The sequence below is a fragment of the Cupressus sempervirens genome, chromosome 3 (genome assembly GCF_028749045.1).
Source record: "Cupressus sempervirens isolate cs-2001-9-10 chromosome 3, ASM2874904v1, whole genome shotgun sequence".
NCBI classification, from domain to species: Eukaryota; Viridiplantae; Streptophyta; class Pinopsida; order Cupressales; family Cupressaceae; genus Cupressus; species Cupressus sempervirens.
Genome location: NC_143120.1, coordinates 10,351,879 through 10,371,030, shown reverse-complemented (window position 1 = coordinate 10,371,030; position 19,152 = coordinate 10,351,879). Strand labels below are relative to the sequence as shown.

Sequence of the window (19,152 nt, the reverse complement as noted above, 5' to 3'; positions counted from 1 at the left end):
CATAAATAACCAGAAGGATGATGTCACTGCCAATAGTCTTGATGTATAAATTTAAGTATGAAGAACTCTTGAAGCCTTGATCATTGAGGTACTTATCAATTTTTATGTACCATGCCCTAGAGGCCTTGCTCAAGCTAGAGAGAGATTTCACCAATTGGAGAACCTGATGGTCTTTACCAGCAACCTTGAAACCAGAGGCTGTGTCATGTAGACCTCTTTGTGGAGATCATCATTCAAGAAAGCACTCTTGACGTCCATCTAATGGACCTTCCAGCCAAATTGTGCTACCATGGCTAGAACTAATCTAATTGTGCTCATCTTTGTAGTAGGAGCAAAGCTCTCCTCATAATTAATGCCTTGACGCTAAGAAAAGACCTTCGCAACTAAACGAGCTTTTTACTTACCCAAAGTACCATGAGATTTGTATTTGATTTTGTAAACCCATTTGTAGCCAATGGGTTTCTTCCTTGGTGGAAGATCAGAAAGGACCCTAGTGTTATTCTTTAGCAGGCTCTAATGTTCAGATGTCATGGCTTGTTCTCACACTGGAATTCTTTTAGCCTCAAAATATGTTCGAGGTTCAAACACACTGTGAATGTTGGCCATGAGAGCAAAGTTAACAGACTCTGTAGGTTTGCTCTTTTTCCAAGCAATTCTCGCATCAATGAGCTCATCATCACGGAGATCAACAAGTGTCTTAGCTCACCACTTAGGCCAGAGAGGAGAATGCCCAACATTAGTATCGGCCCTCGGGAGATGCTCTATGTTCAGGTTCCTCACTTGAGAATCTGGATCAAACTCAGGTGAAGCAACTATAAATAGAGGTGATCCTGCAGGAGAAGCTTGAGGTGTCTTTATAGGGATCACTGGTATAACTAGTGCTGTAAGAGCTATTGGAGCCGTCCCATTAGGTGGACCTAATGGAAGCCTAACTCCCAAATCATGAGCCTTCATAGGCTGGTCTGCTGGATCAAGAACAAGAGAAATAGGCATAAAGAGGCCTTGTTGTTCATCAAAAACTACATCACGATTGTACATGAAATGAGATGTCTCAGAGTCAATTAAGTGGTAGGCTTTGTGAAGACTACTGCATCTAGCAAGCATTAGTTTTGACTCGTGGCATCCAACTTGGTGCGTGATGCATCAGGGATCCAAACAAAAGCAAGGGAGCCAAAAACTTTAATGTGACTGATTTTGGGCTTGCGACCTGACCAGGCCTCTTCTAGAGTTTTAACTTTGACTGCGACATTGAGTGACTGGTTCAAAAGATAAACTGCACTGTTAACTGCTTCTGCCGAGAATTTCTTCGGAACATGTTTTTGTTTGAGCATGGATTGAGCCATCTCAGTGATTTTTCTATTCTGATGTTCAACTACACTATTCTGTTGTGGTGTGTGGGGTATGCTTAACTAGTGTTTGATGCCATGAGTATCCAAGAAGCTAGAGAATTCATTAGAACAAAATTCCCCCCGTTGTCTGATTTAAGAGTAATAATAGATTTCTCGGACTATTTTTTGACTAAAGGTTTAAACTTCTGAAATACAGGAAAGGCATTTGATTTTTTTTTAAGAAAATACACCCACATTTTTCTATTGAAATCATCAACAAACAACAAAAATACCTGGACCCAAGAGTAGGAGTGGCCATAGGGTCGCAGGTATTGGCATGAACAACCTGAAGTACCTGAGAAGCTCGCCATGAATTGCCATTGTTGAAAGGTGTACGATGTTGCTTCCCAGCCAGGCATACATCACAAACTCCATTCTGCTGAGTCTGAATCTTTGGCAAACCGAGGACAAGCTCTTCCCGAGCAAGCTAAGAGAGATAATGCACATTTAAGTGCCCATACCACTTATGCCAAGTGTGCTAATAGAAGACCGCCGAGCAGCCATAGCTAAGTCTCAAGAATCACCATAATCAGTAAGACAGAAAGGACCATGATCCTCAATATCCACTGCAATAATTGACTGAGTCCTCTTATCAGTGATGGTACATTGATATAAACTGAAGGTGACATTCAAGTGTGGAGAATGTTGCAGTAACTGACTGGCTAAGAGTTTTTTTAGTTCCATCCCTGGAATATAGTACACATCGAGGAAAATGAGATTCCTCCCAGCAGACTGAATTTGAATGTTGCCTTTACGGACAACAGTGTACTCTTCTCCGTCACCAGAAATAATAGAATCTGAGTAAGGTTGGTAGTCAGTGAACTAGTCTATGTGGTGGGTGAAATGATGAGAGGCACCTGAATCAATGTACTATGCAGACGACTTCACATGATCTGCAGGTTTTTTAGCCTTGAAAGTGTAAAAGACAAATTATGTGTGCTCAACACTGTTTGCTTTGGGCTTGAACCTGATTGCTTAGATTGGGCAGTTAAGTGTTTCCGACATTCAAACTTCATGTGACCAAACTTGTGGCAATAGTTGCATTGAATGTTCTTTCAGGAGCCTTCTGAAGTTGGAGCAAAAGACTTCTATTGAAACTTGCCTTTATCCTTTTGAAAGGATTTGGCAGCAAAGGCTTGCTCCCGGGAGGTGGAGGTGGAATTGCTACCTAGCTATTGCTTCCACTGATCTTGTTTAAGCAGAAGTGTGCAGAGATTCGTAAACTTCAGATCAACACCAAATGATGTGATGTTGAGAGTCTCGATAAAATGCTCGTAGGACTTGGGTAAACTCTAGAGAGTGATAAATTCAATGTCCTCTTCCTCCATCTTAGGATCAATGGCAAGCAACTGATCACGGATTTCCTAAATCCTATTTAGGTGAGCCTGGGGCAAGGTTTGCTCATCCATGATGATAGAAAATAGAGTGTTCTTCAAGAAGATAGCTCTGCTTTTGGCAGAAGTCTCATGAAAACATTTTAGATGTGCCCATATCTCGACAGTTGTCTTGCCGGATGGAATCTGAGAGGGTTGATCATCTACCACAGATAATTTGAGAAGCATCACCGCCTCTCGATTATTTAGATCCCATGAATCTTGATTAGTGCCAGGGGCAGTCGAACGCTTTGTAACACCAAGAACAATTTGATCAGTATTCTAATATTCAAAAATTGCTGTTATTAGCTTCTTCCAAGTGCCATAATTCCGACCATTGAATTTTGAGTTGCTATTGAGAAAAATATCTGTCAAAGATGCCATAGCACATTTTCCAATGAAAAATGTGAGTATTTGTGAAGTCACGTTTTTCGAGGCAAAAAAATGGAAGCCCCAAAAAATTTGAAGAGTGACCCAGGAGAGAGCTTGAAAAACCTAGAAAAAGTAAGTAGTCAGTTTTTGGATCTGTTGGCTCAAAAAATGAGGCACAAAAAAGAGGCACCCAAAAAAATTAGAAGACAACCCAATTGAGATCTCGAAAAACCCACCAAAAATTTATGATTAGAAAAAAAAAATTGAACCCAAAAATTAGGGTTTTTGAACAAAAGCCTAGGTGGCGGCTATGGAGGCAAAGAAACCTAGAAAAATGGCGATTTGATGGAGAAAATGTCCGATTTTCACAAGGATTGATGTGGCTTGCTGAGACGTCACAAGAGTTTGTAGAGATGTTAAAGAAACAACACCAAAAAACACTCAAGGAATTGCACATAAAATTGCTAGTTGCAGGCCAAAAATTGCGGATTTTCGAGACGCGATTTATAGATGCGTTTTGCAGATCTTCAAATCCTAGCCAAAAAGATAGGTTCTTTTATAGATAAATATCTCAAAAAAAACGGCAACCCTAGACAGATTGTATAGAAAATCTCATAAATAGTTTCGAAAAATTATGTCAAATAAATTCGAAGAAAATTATAATTTTTTTGATTTTTTTTGAAGAATTGGCTCTAATACCATATTATGAAGTAATTGGTAAAATACTTGCTTATTATTAACAGAGACTGAGAGGTCTATATATACGAAAGAATGGAACGATGTTTCCTTAGGAAACGATTGTAAAGAATATAAACTTTCTATTCAAGCTATAAAAGAAAACTAACAGTTATCTACAACTAACTAAATATTAGAAACATTCTAATATTTACAATAGATTACAAATAGATTTTACTTTTAACTAGTAATAGATGTTTATCTATTATCGTAGTAGTTTCTGAATTCGATTGTGTAAGATTTTTTTACCATCAACGTTTTTGATCACACTTTGTGATCCATCATTCAGATGCAAGAGAGTAGCAGAAGAGAAAGATGGTAAAAACATCTTACACAATCGAATCCAGAAAAATATACAGCATTTTGGGGAGTTGTTTTTCCAGATGTAAGCGTGAATTGCCCAGATAAGGTTGGAGTCCAACCTGATTTGGGCATTAGTGCCCAAACCCTTGAAATTTCCTGCCCCCTGTTTTAGCTCAAAACATTAAGGTTTTTTGAAATTTGCCTTGCTAAAATTTAGTGAAAGCAGCCTAGGCAATGAAGTTCTTTCAGTGGTTTGATGACTTTGGAATTTCAAAGTGGGAAGTGGGCTGGACTGCTAAAGATAGATAGGAATCTGACCTTTTTGGGGCATTAATGCCCAAAAGCCCAAGGTTCCTGACCTCCCTTTCTAGACTAAAATATTAATATCATTTGAATGTTGCCTTAATCTTGGAGATTTTGGTGAGAGAAAATGAAAGTTTTGGGGGCTTGAGGACTTAAAAAAATACCGTGTTGGACTGGAATTTCCCAAAACAGATCGGAATCCAACCTTTTAAGGGTATTTTTGCTCAAAACTCTGAGTTTTATGACTCTTTCATTTCGAAAAATTCTTTTACTAAGGCCAAGAAGCATTAAGTGTTTAGAAAATCTGATCAGAATGACTTGAATGAATGAGGTTTTAAGCAGGTTTGTAGACTTAGGCTAGTCCTGATTGTGGCTGTAATTGCCCAAAATAGGTCGAAATCAGACTGGTTTTGGGCACTTTTTCTTAAGATGTTGCCATTTCTGACCAGCACTGAGAATAGGACTTAAATTATTTAATTTCATTGTGTAAAGACCAAGTTAACCCTCTTTGGGGGACATGCATTTGGCCCCAAAATCGCCTATATAGCAAGTTCAAACAAATTCATTTCTCCACCGATTCAAACCATTGCCAGTCTGCTCTGCAACACAGCGAATTTCTCGGTTTTAGCAGCGATTTTGATCTCACAATTTGGCAACAAACTTGATTATAAAATTGTAGACCCCAAACCCAGAAAGTTTTTCATCATCAAGGCAGTAGATTCTTGGTAAGGCAACAACTTGTTTGCAAGTAGAAGGCGGCTTCTTCCGAGAAAATCAGAGACAGTCAATAAGGGAATCAAAATCTGGGTGTGGTGTATTGGAAAGTCTGCTTATTTTCCAGATTTCTATATGGTTTTATTTCTTTTAAGATAATGAGAAAAGGATTCTCAAATTTGGAGGGAAATTTTTATGGATGAGAAGAATTCTATTCCATTTCACTTCGATGTTAATGCATTATGTCATGAAATGCTTTTGGATTTCTTCTCACTGTTATATTCATTAACTTTGCAAAGTTTAATGCTTTTCTTATCTTTTGTTTTGCAAGCTGAACACTCAAGTTGGAGGCAAAGAGGCATCTTCAAGAGAAACCAAGTACAAGGCTTCATGCTTGTGGCTTTTGGATGGGAAGAGGGAGGCAAGATCAAGTGGAGTTCAACATTAGATTGAAATGCAAGTTCAAATTAGAAGAACAAATCAAGGTCACTAGTACAAGTTGAGTTCCTAAATGCAATCAAGTCTACAAATTTAAGTTGTAAGATTCAAGACCAGCGATGGAAGATTCAAGTTCAAGTCATGATGATGAGAAAGTTTTCAAGAGTGAAAGACAAAGAAGATTTGAGAAGAGGGAGCAATTTGGGAATATGAGACATCACAATTATCCTCAAGAAATCGACTTTTGGAGAGTTGATCAAAGTTAGAAATTTTGACTATCAAGAGATTCTCTTCATTAAAGGACTAAAATGATGAGGTGGCGCTGACTTTTCTCGTCCAATCAAAAAATCCCAGATCCAAGCATCATTCAATCACATTGTGCCAAGTGTCCAGTCTTCTCATTGGCTGGAAAAGGCTTTGTAATTTTCTTATTGGCCCCTGATATAGTGTTCTCTTGTAATTGGTTGTAAATTTGGCAATTCTAACTAGGGTTGTGGGGATGAATCTTAGCCCTTGATCTTCAATCGATCTTGACCCTTTGTTGTAATTGGACATCAATAAAAGGCCAAGGCCTTCTCATTTGTAATTCATTAGAGACTAGTGGAGCAAGTAGAAGCTAGAAGAGCTAGTAGTAGAGGTAGAGTAGGCTAGCTAAGGGAGAGACTTGATCAAATGTTTCTATGATGCTTTCAAAGTAATGGATCGTTCATGGTTAGTTCTTTATGGTGAATTACTTGCTATTTCTTTAAATTATTACATGGTTTCTTCAATCTTTCAGTTGGAGTAAATTTATTTTCATGTTAAAGTAGTTTAATTGGATGAAAGTATTGTGGGTGTTTATTTGATTGACTTGAACAAATACGGGCTACTAGTCTCTTGCTGATTGTAAGTGAGCCTTGTGTGGTGAGCCAATGAAAGCACTTAAATTCAATTGATGTCTAGTCTTTGGTTTGCATGTAGATGATGGAATTGGAGAGAGAATATCGATGTGAAAACCATTTGTGTATTCCGTAGAAGCTTGCACTAGGTGGGTGGAGTAGCTGATCAAGCTACATCTAGTCAGTCCAAGTCATCCATGGTCCTTTGCAATCGGAGCTAGAAGTAGAAGTAGAAATAGAAGTTATAAGTTTAAGTTGGAGTTGAAATGGAAAAGTTGGAAAATCAAACTACATTTTCTTTGTACATTACAAAGCAAAATCTTTAGGAGTGCAAGAGTTGATATCCCTTGAATGAATAGCATAAGTCCCTTTGTGATAACTAGCATATCACATCATAAAATTGAATGAATGTCCAATATTACAAGAACCTTGAAGTCATTTCATGATCTTACCATGCAAGCTTAGCATGAGAGATAACCTTATATCAAGAGGGGATTGACTGTTTGGTGTTTCTCCTCGAAACTTAAGGATTTGATTATGTATGTTGTAGTAGAATAAAACTCACATCAACAACACTTGGAAGCAATGAATAATAGCAATTTTTGAATATCGGAATACCGATCATATTGTTTTGGGTGTTACACAATGTTCGACTACCCTTGGTGTTGATCAGGATACATGGGATTTGAGTAATTGGGAGGTGGTGATGCTTCTCAAATTCTCTGTAGTTGATGATCAGCTTGCTTAGATTCAATCTAGCGAGATAGCTACCGAGATATGGGCACATCTGAAAAATCTTCGCGAGACTTCTGACAAAAACAAAGCTTTCTTCTTGAAGAACACTCTATTTTTTATTATCATGGATAAGTGGACATTGCTCAAGGCTCACCTGAATAGGATTCAGGAAATCCGTGATTAGTTGTTTGCCATTTGTCACAAGATGGAGAAAGAGGACATTGTCGTATCACTCTCTAGAGTTTATTAAAGTCCTACGAGCATTTTATTGAGACTCTCAACATCACGTCTTCTAGTGTTGATCTGAAGTTTACAGATCTCTACAGACTTTTGCTTTTGCAAGATCGATGGAAACAACAATTCGGTAACAGTTCCAAATCCACCTCCACAAAGCAAGCCTTCGCTGCTAAATCCTTTCACAAGGATAAAGGCAACTCTCAACAATCTTCTCAGCAGAAGTCCTCTGCTCTAGCTTTAGAAGGCTCCTGAAAGAAGAACATTCAATGCACAACTATTGCCATAAGTTTGGTCACATAAAGGTTAGAATATCGGAAACGGTTAGCTGCCCAATCTAAGTAATCAAGTTCGCAGCACAAAGCAAACAGTGCAGAGTACATTGAGCATATGGAATTTGCCTTTTAAGCCTTCATGGCTAAAAGACCTGCATATCATGTGAAGTTGTCTGCCTAGTACATTGATTCAAGTGCCTCTCGTCATTTCACCCACCGTAGGGACTGGTTCACTAACTACTAGCCTTACTTAGATTCTGTATTTTTTGGTGGCAGAGACAAGTACCGTTGTCGATAAAGGCAACATTTAGATTCAGTTTGCTAGGATCAATCTCATTTTCCTCAATTTGTACTATGTTCCAGGGATGGAACTAAATCTACTCCTAGTCAGTCAGTTACTACGACATTCTCCACACTTGGATGTCACCTTCAGTTTACATTAGTGTACCATCACTGATAGGGCGACTCAATCAATTGTTACAGTGGGTCTTGAGGATCATGGTCTTTTCTGCCTTACTAATTTTGGTGAGTCCCGGGACTTAGCTATGGCTGTTTGGTGTTCCTCTGTTAGCACACTTTGGCATTAGCAATATGGGCACTTAAATGTGCATTGTCTCTCTTAGCTTGTTCGGGAAGAGCTTGTCCACGGTTTGCTAGAGATTTAGACTCAATAACTTGGAGTTTGTGATGCATGCTAGGCTGGGAAGCAACATCGCACACCTTTCACCAGTGGCAATTCATGATGAGCTTCTCAGGTACTTCAACTTATTCATGCTAATATCTGTGGCCCTATGGCCACTCCTGTTCTTGGGTCTAGGTATTTTTTGTTTTTTGTTGAGGATTTCAGTAGAAAAATGTTGGTTTATTTTCTCAAAAGAAATCAAATGCATTTCCTATATTTCAAAAGTATAAATCTTTAGTTGAAAAAGAGTCTAGGAAATCTATTATTACTCTTAGATCAGATAATGAGGGGGAATTTTGTTCTAATGAATTTTCTAGCTTCTTGGATACTCATGGCATCAAATGTTAGTTAACCACACCCCACACACCATAACATAACAATATAGTTGAACGTTAGAACATAACAATCACTGAGATGGGTTGATCCATGCTCGAAGACAAACACGTTTCAAAGAAATTCTAGGCAGAAGCAATTAACACTGCAATTTATCTTTTGAACCGATCAGCCATAATGGTGGTCAAAGGTAAGACTTTAGAAGAGGCCTGGTCAAGTCGCAAGCCCAGAATTAGTCACTTGAAGGTTTTTGGCTCCATTGCTTTTGTTTGGATTCCTCATACAACATGCACTAAGTTGGATGCCAAGAGTCAGAGACTTATGCTTGCTAGATACAATAGTCTTCACAAAGCCTACCGCTTGATTGACACTGGGACGTCTCGTCTCTTGTACAGTCGTGAAATATTCTTTGATGAGCAACAAGGTGCATTCATGTTTGTTTCTCTTGTTCCTGATCCAGCAGACCAGCCTATGAAGGCTAATGATTTAGGAGTTAGGCTTCCATTAGGTCCACTTGAGGAGAGGGCTCCGGTAGCTCCTTCAACTCCAATTATACCAGTGATCCCTGTACATACACCCCCAACTTCTCTTGCAGGATCACCTAGATTTGTAGATGCTTCATTTGAGTTTGATTCAGATTCTTTTGATGAGGAACCTGATCACCAAGCATCTCCTGATACTAATGTTGTTTGTTCTCCTCTCCAGCCTAAGTGGTGGGCTAAGACACTTGCTGATCTTTGTGATGATGAGGTCATTGATGGGAAAACTGCTTGAAAAAAGAGCAAACCTACAGAGTCTATTGACTTTTCTCTCATGGACAACATTCATAGTGTTTTTGAACCTCAAACATATTCCGAGGCTAAAAGAATTCCAGAGTGAGAACAAACCATGACATCTGAACATCAGAGCTTGTTGAAGAATAACACTTGGGTCCTTTCTAATCTTCCATTAGGGAAGAAACCCATTGGCTGCAAATGGGTTTATAACATCAAATACAAATTTGATGGTGCTTTGGATAAGTACAAAGCTTGTTTAGTTGTGAAGGGTTTTTCTTAGTGTCAAGGCATTGATTATCAGGAGACCTTTGCTCCTAATACAAAGATGAGCACCATCAGATTAGTCCTAGCCATGGCAGCACAATTTGGTTGGAAGGTCCATCAGATGGACGTCAAGAGTGATTTCTTGAATGGTAATCTCCACGAAGAGGTCTACATGACATAGCCTCTTTAGTTTCAAGCTTGCCGGTAAAGACCATCAGGTTCTCAAATTAGTGAAAGCTCTTTATTGTTGTGACGTGGAGCCTAACCAGATTCAGAGGTTTATTCGATGTAGTTTCTCTTCAGTTTATTTCGATGGGGGTGGGGTCGAGGGGCAACGCCCTCGGGAAGCCAAAAATGACCTTAGATTGTAAAAGGCATTGGCTATGATTTTTATATTATTTTAGCCCTAATTTTTTAAGCGACAAAAAGCTTGTATAAAAAGGCTTAGGGTTAGGGATTTTCATAATGTGTGATGCAAAAATTGGTTCTTGCGGCAGTATTGAGTTGTAAGGGATTACGAATTGTAATTAGGTTGTAATCATTGGATCATAATAATATTGGACTTGCTGTTGGTGGACGTAGTCCAGGGATTGGTTGAACCACGTTAAATCTTGGTGTTTTGTGTTCTCTTATGTGCAATCTTTTATTTTCTGATATTGGTTATATTTGCATGTAATTGTTATTTCTGTCTGAGGTTAATCCTAACAAGTGGTATCAGAGCCAACCGGTCGTCGTTTTTTCTTTTTAGCTAGACCGTCGTTTTTTTTAGTGATCCTCTATAGGAAGGTCTCATGGTTGAGTGGGAGCGATGGCAGACGAGGGTAAGCTGAGGGTTGACAAGTGTAATGGGCAGAACTTTCAGTTGTGGAAGATGCAAATGAAGGGCTATCTTTATCAGAAGGATTTATGGAAGCTGTTGGAAGGGAAAACCAAGAATCAGGGATCTATGTCAAATGACAAATGAGATCTTTTAGATAGAAAGATACTTGGAAGCATTCGGTTATGCTTGACACCATCAGGGACATTTAACATTACAAAAGCGAAGACAACGAAAGAGTTGATGGATACCTTATATGAAAAACCCTTTGCTTCAAACAAGGTATTTCTTATGAAGTGTTTATTTAATATGAAAATGATAGAAGGTGGATCTGTTGCAGATAATTTAAATGAGTTTAATATTGTTACTAATCAGTGATCTTCTGTGGGTATTAATTTTGATGAAGAAATTAGGGCTCTCTTGATTTTGTGTTCTTTGCCTCAAAGCTGGAATGACTTGGTAATGGCTGGAGTAATTCTGTTTCTGGATCTAATACCCTAAAATATGATGATGTGATCGGTGTTATTTTGAGTGAGGAAACTCATAGGAAAACCTCAGGTGGATGTACATCAGAAAGTGCTTTGAACTCACAAAGCAGAGGTAGAACGACTGAGGAAATAATTTTGGAAATTGTGGGAAATCAAGAGGAAAGTCAAATGGGAAGAGGTCTCAATCTAGAGGACCGAGAGATAGCTGGTACTGTGGTAAATAAGGGCAGAGGAAGAAAGATTGTCGGACTTGAAAGAACAATGAAGGAGATAAACCAGAAGGGAACAGGGAGGCAAATGTGGTAAGTAACGAATCCGAAGAGGATGCTTTGCTTTGATTTTTAGAAAGTGTTGATGATTCATGGGTTTTAGATTCTTGTGCTTCATTTCATGCTACACCTCATAGAGGTTATTTCTTTGATTATGTCCAAGGGGATTTTGGGCTTGTTTATTTGGGGGATAATGAACCTTGTCAGATTGTTGGAAAAAGAAAAGTTAAGATTAAGTTGCAGAATGAGAATCATTGGCTACTACATGAGTAAGACATGTTCCAAGGCTGAGTAGAAATTTAATTTTAGTAGGGCAACTCAATGATGAGGGTTGTGTAGTTACTTTTAATGATAAAAATTGGAAGGTTTCAAAAAGTTCTCTTGTAGTAGCAAAAGGTGTTAAAGTAGGCACCTTGTACTTTTGTATAGGTTATATTGTTCCTTCTACTTTGATTGTTTTAGAGAAAAATGAATGTTCAGGAACAGTTGCTGTAGTTGAGTAGGGAGAACAAATAGTTGCTATAGATTCTGATACAACGTTGTGGCACAACAGACTTGGGCACATGAGTGAGAAAGGTATGAAAGTACTTCATTCAAAACAAGTTTTACCAGGTCTGAAATGTGTTAATATGGATTTCTGTGAAAGTTGTGTGTATGAAAAACAAAAGCGAGTGAATTTTGTGAAGAATGGGAAGGAAAATAAAAGTGAGATATTAGAACTTGTGCATACAGATGTATGAGGACCAATTCACATATCTTCCCTTGGTGGCTCTCATTATTATGTTACATTTATTGATGATGCAACTAGAAAAGTATGGGTTTATTTCCTTAGATAGAAATCTGATGTATTTCAAACTTTTAAGAAATGGAAATGCTTGGTTGAAAATGAGACTGGAAAGAAATTAAAATGTCTCATATCTAATAATGGTGGTGAGTATTGCAGTCATGAATTTGAAGATTATTGCTCTGTTAATGGTATTAGCGGATAGAAAACCATTCCAAGGACTCCACAAGAAAATGGAGTGGCTGAATGCATGAACATGACTATAATGGAGCGTGCAAGAAGCATGAGGTTGCATGCAGAGTTGCCCTTAAACATGTGGGCAGAGGCTGTTAATACTGCTGTATATTTGATTAATAAAGGTCCCTCTACTCCTTTGGGCTGTGGTATTCTAAAGGAAGCATGGACTGGTAAGAAGGTGAGTTATTCTTTTCTCAAAACCTTCAATTGTGAAGCATTTTCTCATATAGATTCTGAAAATAGAACCAAACTGGAAGCTAAGTCAAAGAAATGTGTATTTGTTGGATATGACATTAATGAATTTGGTTATAGGCTTTGGGATTTTCAAAATTGTAAAATTATAAGAAGTAGGGATGTCATATTCAATGAGAAAGTGTTGTACAAAGATTTGGTGCAGCAACATGAGAAGAAAGAAGATGATTATGTAATTCTGAATGATACTCCAAAAGCTGGTGTTCTGGCAATTCCTCATTATTTGCAATGACTACAACAACACATACCATACACCTTAGTGAATGTTAGACGATCGACAAAGCCAAATAGACCTCCAGAAAGATTTTCTCCTTCTTTGTACTCTATTTTACTTACTGATACTAGTGAACCTGAATGTTATGATGAAGTTGTGCAGGTGGATACAAAGATTCAGTGGGAGTCTGCAATGAAAGAAGAAATGGAATCTTTGTTGAAAAATAAGACATGAGACTTATGCAAGTTGCTTTCAGGTAAAAAGGTTTTATAGAATAAATGGGTTTATAGGTTAAAAGAAGAGGATGGAGGTAAGAAAATTTTTAAAGCTAGGTTAGTTGTAAAAGGATTTGGACTGAAAAAGGGCATTGATTTTGATGAGATATTTTCTCCTGTTGTTAAAATGACTTCTATTTGCACTGTTTTAAGTATTGTGGCTACTGAAGGTTTGCATTTAGAGTAGCTTGATGTTAAAACAACTTTCTTTCATTGTGATTTGGATGAAGAGACATATATATGGCACAACCACAGGGATTTGAGGTCAAAGGGAAGGAGAACTTAGTGTGCAGATTGAAGAAAAGTTTATATGTCTTGAAGCAAGCACCTCGGCAATGGTATTTGAAATTTGGCAGGTTTATGCATGAGCATGGATACAATAGGTGTTATTTATATCATTGTGTTTATTTTAAGAGGTTGAATGATGACAACTACATTATTTTATGTTTAAATGTTGATGATATGCTTGTAGATGGGTCTAACATGGATCATATTAAAGGGCTGAAACGCTAGTTAGCACATGCAAAACAAATCTTTGGTATGAAGATTTTCAGAGATAGGAAGAACAAGAAATTGACTTTATCTTAGACTGATTATATTGAGAAGGTGTTGCAATATTTCTCTATGAAGAATGCTAAAGCTGTCAGCACACCTTTACTTGGTCATTTGAAGTTGACTAAGGAGATGTGTCCAAGACACAAGAAGAGGAGAATAAGATGTCTAAGGTACCTTATGCTTCAGTTGTGGGAAGCTTGATGTATGCTATGGTATGTACATGGCCAAATATTGCACATGCAGTGGGAGTTGTTAGCAAGTATTTGAGTCATCCAGGAATTGAGCATTGGAATGCAGTTAAATGGATTCTTAGATATTTGAGAGGAACAATTAGTACGTGTCTACATTTTGGAGGCTCTACTACTGATTTACAAGGATGTGTTGACCCAGATTTGGCAGGAGATATTGATAATAGGCAGAGTACTACAGGTTATGTATTTACTATTGGTGGGGCAGTAGTGAGCTGGGTTTCTCGATTACAGTAGGTTAATGCTTTATCCACTACAGAGGTAGAGTATGTTGTTGCTACAGAGGCAACCAAGGAGATGATATGGCTTTAATTCTTCATAGAAGAATTGGGATGTAGCCCAGGGATTGTGTGAACCACGTTAAATCTTGGTGTCTTGTGTTCTCTTATGTGCGATCTATTATTTTCTGATATTGGTTATATTTGTATGTAAGTGTTATTTCTGTTTGAGGTTAATCCTAACATTTATGGCTTGAAGCAGGCCCCTAGGGCATGGTACACAAAAATTGATAAGTACCTCAGTAATCAAGGCTTCAAGAGGAGTTCTTCAGACTCAAATTTGTACATCAAGACTATTGATAGTGACATCATCCTTTTGGTTATTTATGTGGATGATTCGATCATCACTGGTAGTTCAACATCTTTGATTTAGGGAATCAAGCAGAATTTATGCCAGTCTTTTGATATGATTGACCTTGGGCTAATGCATTATTGTCTAGGTGTTAAGGTTTGGCAATAGTCTTCTGGTATATTCATCTCTCAATCCAAATATACTAGGGCTTTATTAGACAAATTTTGTATGTAGAAGTCCAAGCCTGCATCTATACCCATGAAGAAAGGTCTCAAGTTATCCGCAAAGTCTGATTTTCCTCCCATTGATAATACTACATACAGGCAACTAGTAGGCAACCTCATCTATCTCTCTGCTACAAGGCTTGATATCAACTTCACAGTTTGCTTCATCTCACTCTTTATGATATCTCCCAAGGCTGATCACTGGATGACACCAAAGTGTGTGCTTGTTATGTGAAGGGCACTTCAGATTATAGATTTTTTTTAACTCTCGAAGTTCTAATTCTAAACTCAGTGGGTTCACAAATTCAAATTGGGAAGCTTTGTTGACAATAAAAAGTCAACTTTTGGATGTGTTCAGTTTGGGATCCGGTTTTGTCACATGGACTGGTAAGAAGCAACAAACAGTTTCTCTCTCCTCTACAGAGGTCAAATACAAAAGGACAGTCAAGGCAAATTATGAAGTTGTTTGGCTTCGTTAGATGTTTAGGATGTGCAGATGTTACCAGCAGGACCGAACACTTTGTTTGTTGATAATGAAGGTGTTAGCAAGTTAGCATGAAATCTAGTCTTCCATGAACCAACCAAGCACGTGGATGTTCACTGTCACTACATACAACAATTGGTTGAAAACAAGACAATAGACTTGCAATATGTTCTTACCACGAATTAGACTGCAAACATTCTCATCAATCCTCCTGGTCTTGATAAGTTTGTCAAATTCAGAGGATAGCTTGGTGTTGTAGATAGATTAACCATTAAGGGAGGGTATTACAATAATAGAGAAACTTCTATTATTAGTTAATGGTTATATGTTTGTAATCTTTGTAAATACTAGAATGTTTCTAATATTTAGTTAGCTGTAGATAACAATTAGTTTTCTTTTAGCTTGAATAGAAACTTTTAATTCTTTACGATCGTTTTGTAAAGAAACATCGTTCCATGCTTTTGTATATATAGACCTCTCAGTCTCTGTTAATAATAGACAAACATTTTACTAATTACTTCGTAATAATTCTTATATATATAGATCATTTATGATCTCTGTTTAATAACACATTCATTCTTTTACCATAATATGATATTAAAGCAAATTCTTGGCTTCTTAAAAAAAATTTAATTTCTTTTCGAAATTATTAGTTCAAAATTTTCGAAGTATTTGCCCTAGTGTGTTCAAAATTTGCATCTTTTTTCCCCTCCAAACCCAACTATGGATTCAACGTCCAAACTATTTTGCAATTTTCCTTTTTGCCAAATCATAGGTCATTAAAATCGTATTTCTTCATCAAGATTGTGCGCATCTTCCTCTTGTGGCAAATGCATCTCTAACTTCTGGTCACATTTTTCTTGCTTCTTATCAACGGTTTAGGCATTTTTTTTGTCTTCTACAACTTTTTTTTATTCACCCACGGTTTATTTTTCTGCCAAACGCGTGATTTTTGTTGCCTTTTTTAGTTTTTTTCTGCTACATTTTTGCTCAAACGCGACGCTTCTCTAACATTTCTCACAACTTCTGCCTTGATCTTCTACATTCTTCAGCTAACACGACCCCCTGCATGGATTAAAATCTGCCGTTTTTTTTCAAATCCGCCCTCTGTTCAAGAACTCTACATTTTTTTTTTCAAGGTTTTTAATCCGACTAGGTTCTTTTGAAAAGTCTCGATTCCCATTTTAGATTAACAAATGTTTTGCATATTCCTGGTGGGTTTTTGCAGATTCAACTGGTTCAGTCTTTGTTTTTTCTAGGTGCATCATTTTCCGTGCCTCAATTTTCGAGTTAATAAAATCAGAATCTAATTTCGGATTGTTTTTGGGTTTTTGAAGATCTCTTTTTGGTGCCCTTTAATTTTTGTTGGACTTGCATCAATGTGCCTTGAAGTTTGTGCCATTTTTGAAATTCACATTTTTTTGCATCGAAGAATGTGTCATGGCATCTCTGACCAATCTTCTCTTGGAAGATCTCTTCATTGATTTTGAAGGTAGATCCAGTCACTATAACTTTGCATGGATTTTTGTATCATCCAAAATATCGGCATGCAACATTATGCAGGCTTATTTTATTTATTTACCTTTCTTTTTTGCCTTATAATGCATTTTGCCCTATTTTTTCTGGCAGGAGACAAAATTTCTGGTCGGGATACTTCAGGGATGGCAGGAGATGGTAGCCAAAAGAACCCTGTGCATTGGCAAGTTTCTGGAGATGTCTCTAGTGCTGGAGATGCACCTCCGTCTCCCAGGCATATCTCAGGGGGCGGGAGACGGATCTCTAGTAACCATTGAGGAAATTGAAGCATCTCTTGAATGTCACTAGGGGAGGGTTTGATATTTTCAATTATCATACCTTTGGATGCATAATTCAACTTTTTTCAATAAAATCTAGATTTTCCAAAGCCTGCAAATTTCCATAAATAAACTTCTCTTGCATTTGTTTTCACCTAACAAATTAACAAGATATTCAATGCCGTAATGATCTACCATTGGGTGTAGCAAATAAGTGATAAGTTCTCGTTTGTTAAGGCATCTTTGGTTATCTAGATATTAACGTCTGACTAGGAAGACTCAGCAACAATTTCATTAGCAATGTAGTCTACAAGTTAAATTCTATCCTTACTAGACAGACATGAAAAATGTTAATTGGAGCACAAAAAATGACGTGTTGCAAATGCCTGTTTAGTTAGTGTCCCTGCACAAGACAAATGAGGGAGGCTGAAAAGAGCTTCAATGACCTGGAAATGTATAAGGAATACCTGCGAGACATTGCCGACTCTGGCCCAAAGCCTGAAGCTACCACTGCAGATACTATTCAGGACTTGGTGACCAAGGGATTGACATGGAACACATTAGCTTCAAAACTGTATTTTTTGTGTAAATCCATTCGACTGATTTTATAACAAGGAATTATCTCACAAATTGCAATATACATTTGTCCAAAGATGTGATCTTATTCACCTGTTTGCACAAATCGATCATCCATATTTATTAGCATATCTTTTCTAGAACTGTTTCCTGACTAAGCAGAGAACTTTTCTGAAAATTGAGTTCAGTTTTAAACTCATTTGTTTTGAATAGTTCTGGTTGATTGATACTGTTTCACATTGACCATAGATTATCACAACTAGAGTCAACTTTTACCAGAAAGTATGATAAAAGACCTCAACTATAAAGTTCACTTCTTAATAATTTCAAATTGCTCTAGAATAGAGATTAAAAACTGCAGTTCAGGGTGAGGATCATTTAGGCTTCTCCAACCTTTGTAACCCACATTTCAATCCTACCCCCACCCATCCTTCCCTCAGGGGTATTAAAATAAAATGCTAAAATAGCAAAAGTCTGGCTTATAGTTATTTAAATTTTTGATTTGGGAGGCTGACCTAAAAATCGTTTTGTTTTGTTTCATTGGGTGTGAAGCTTTGATATTCTCTTTTCTTATCTGGCTTGTTGTAAATGTGCTATCATTTTGCCTGAATGAAATGCAGTTACTATCTTGAAGTGGTGGTTATTAAGAAAATAGTTCTTTACTTTTTCTAGCTACCATTGTCATTTTCCACTTCTTTGAAACTAAGAAAGAAAACCATTAGAGCAAAGTAAAGAAATTCGAGTCAAGAAACTTTTAAAAAGACCTTTCATAATTTTATCTATTTCTGCAGGTGCAAGGGTGATTATCAGTGACACTCAGGGAAGGGCCCAATTAAATCTAAACAAGCAAAGCCATTCAGGTGTTATTAAAGGTGATTTGCCTGATCAAGTAGAATTAGAAAAGTTGTTGCAGGGATATCCTATACAGCTTGTCAGCTTTAGAGATGAGCCCAACATCTATCTTGCTGTTCTGAAGATATCGTAGGATCAAAATTCTAGAGCATGGCTTGATATACTCGTATCTGGTGGGATGATATTTTTGTCTCAAGAATGGAGAGGCTTTAGGACTTGTGTTATTGAAGAGAACCAAATTTTCAATTGAATAATAGGCTTTGAACAAATGTTGTGCTTGATCCATCTGTATTTTTATTTGAGCCTCTAATCTGCAACAAGAAACATGAAGCAGATAAGGATTGTTGTTTTATCCATGTATTTAAAAATACTTTCAAGACTTGGAAAGGCAATTGGAAAGATGGATGTATGTACACACATGGATAAAATATTCTGCATAAAATTTTGTAAGAATTTTAATATCACTCTGATATCATGTAAGAATTTGCCTGAAGCAAAGTATGAAAATGTCAAAATCTTAAAGCTCAAATAAATTTGGACTACCCTCTAAAGGTGTCTAGAGCACAGGCATTTAAAATGGCGAGTGTGGAGAACACATCTAACAGCAAGATATTTCCTAGCAGAAATATTGTCGAGGAAAATTTGGAGAACAGTTATTTATAAATTTGTAATGTCTCTTTTCCAAAAAAGTATTCAAGACAAATGAAAACA

The 19,152-nt window shown here is 37.3% G+C and overlaps 1 protein-coding gene across 1 annotated transcript in view; it reads left to right on the top strand.

Moving 5' to 3' along the window:
* LOC149564468 (DNA-directed RNA polymerase subunit beta) overlaps nt 1–18,905 on the top strand; it is a 49,483-nt gene extending 30,578 nt beyond the window's left edge. Inside the window, exon 2 of the mRNA XM_089818015.1 lies at nt 18,381–18,905. Coding sequence (XP_089674141.1) covers nt 18,381–18,574 — 194 coding nt within the window. The 3' untranslated portion in view covers nt 18,575–18,905. The remainder of the gene's footprint in view (nt 1–18,380) is intronic.
* Nucleotides 18,906–19,152: the final 247 nt, after the last annotated feature.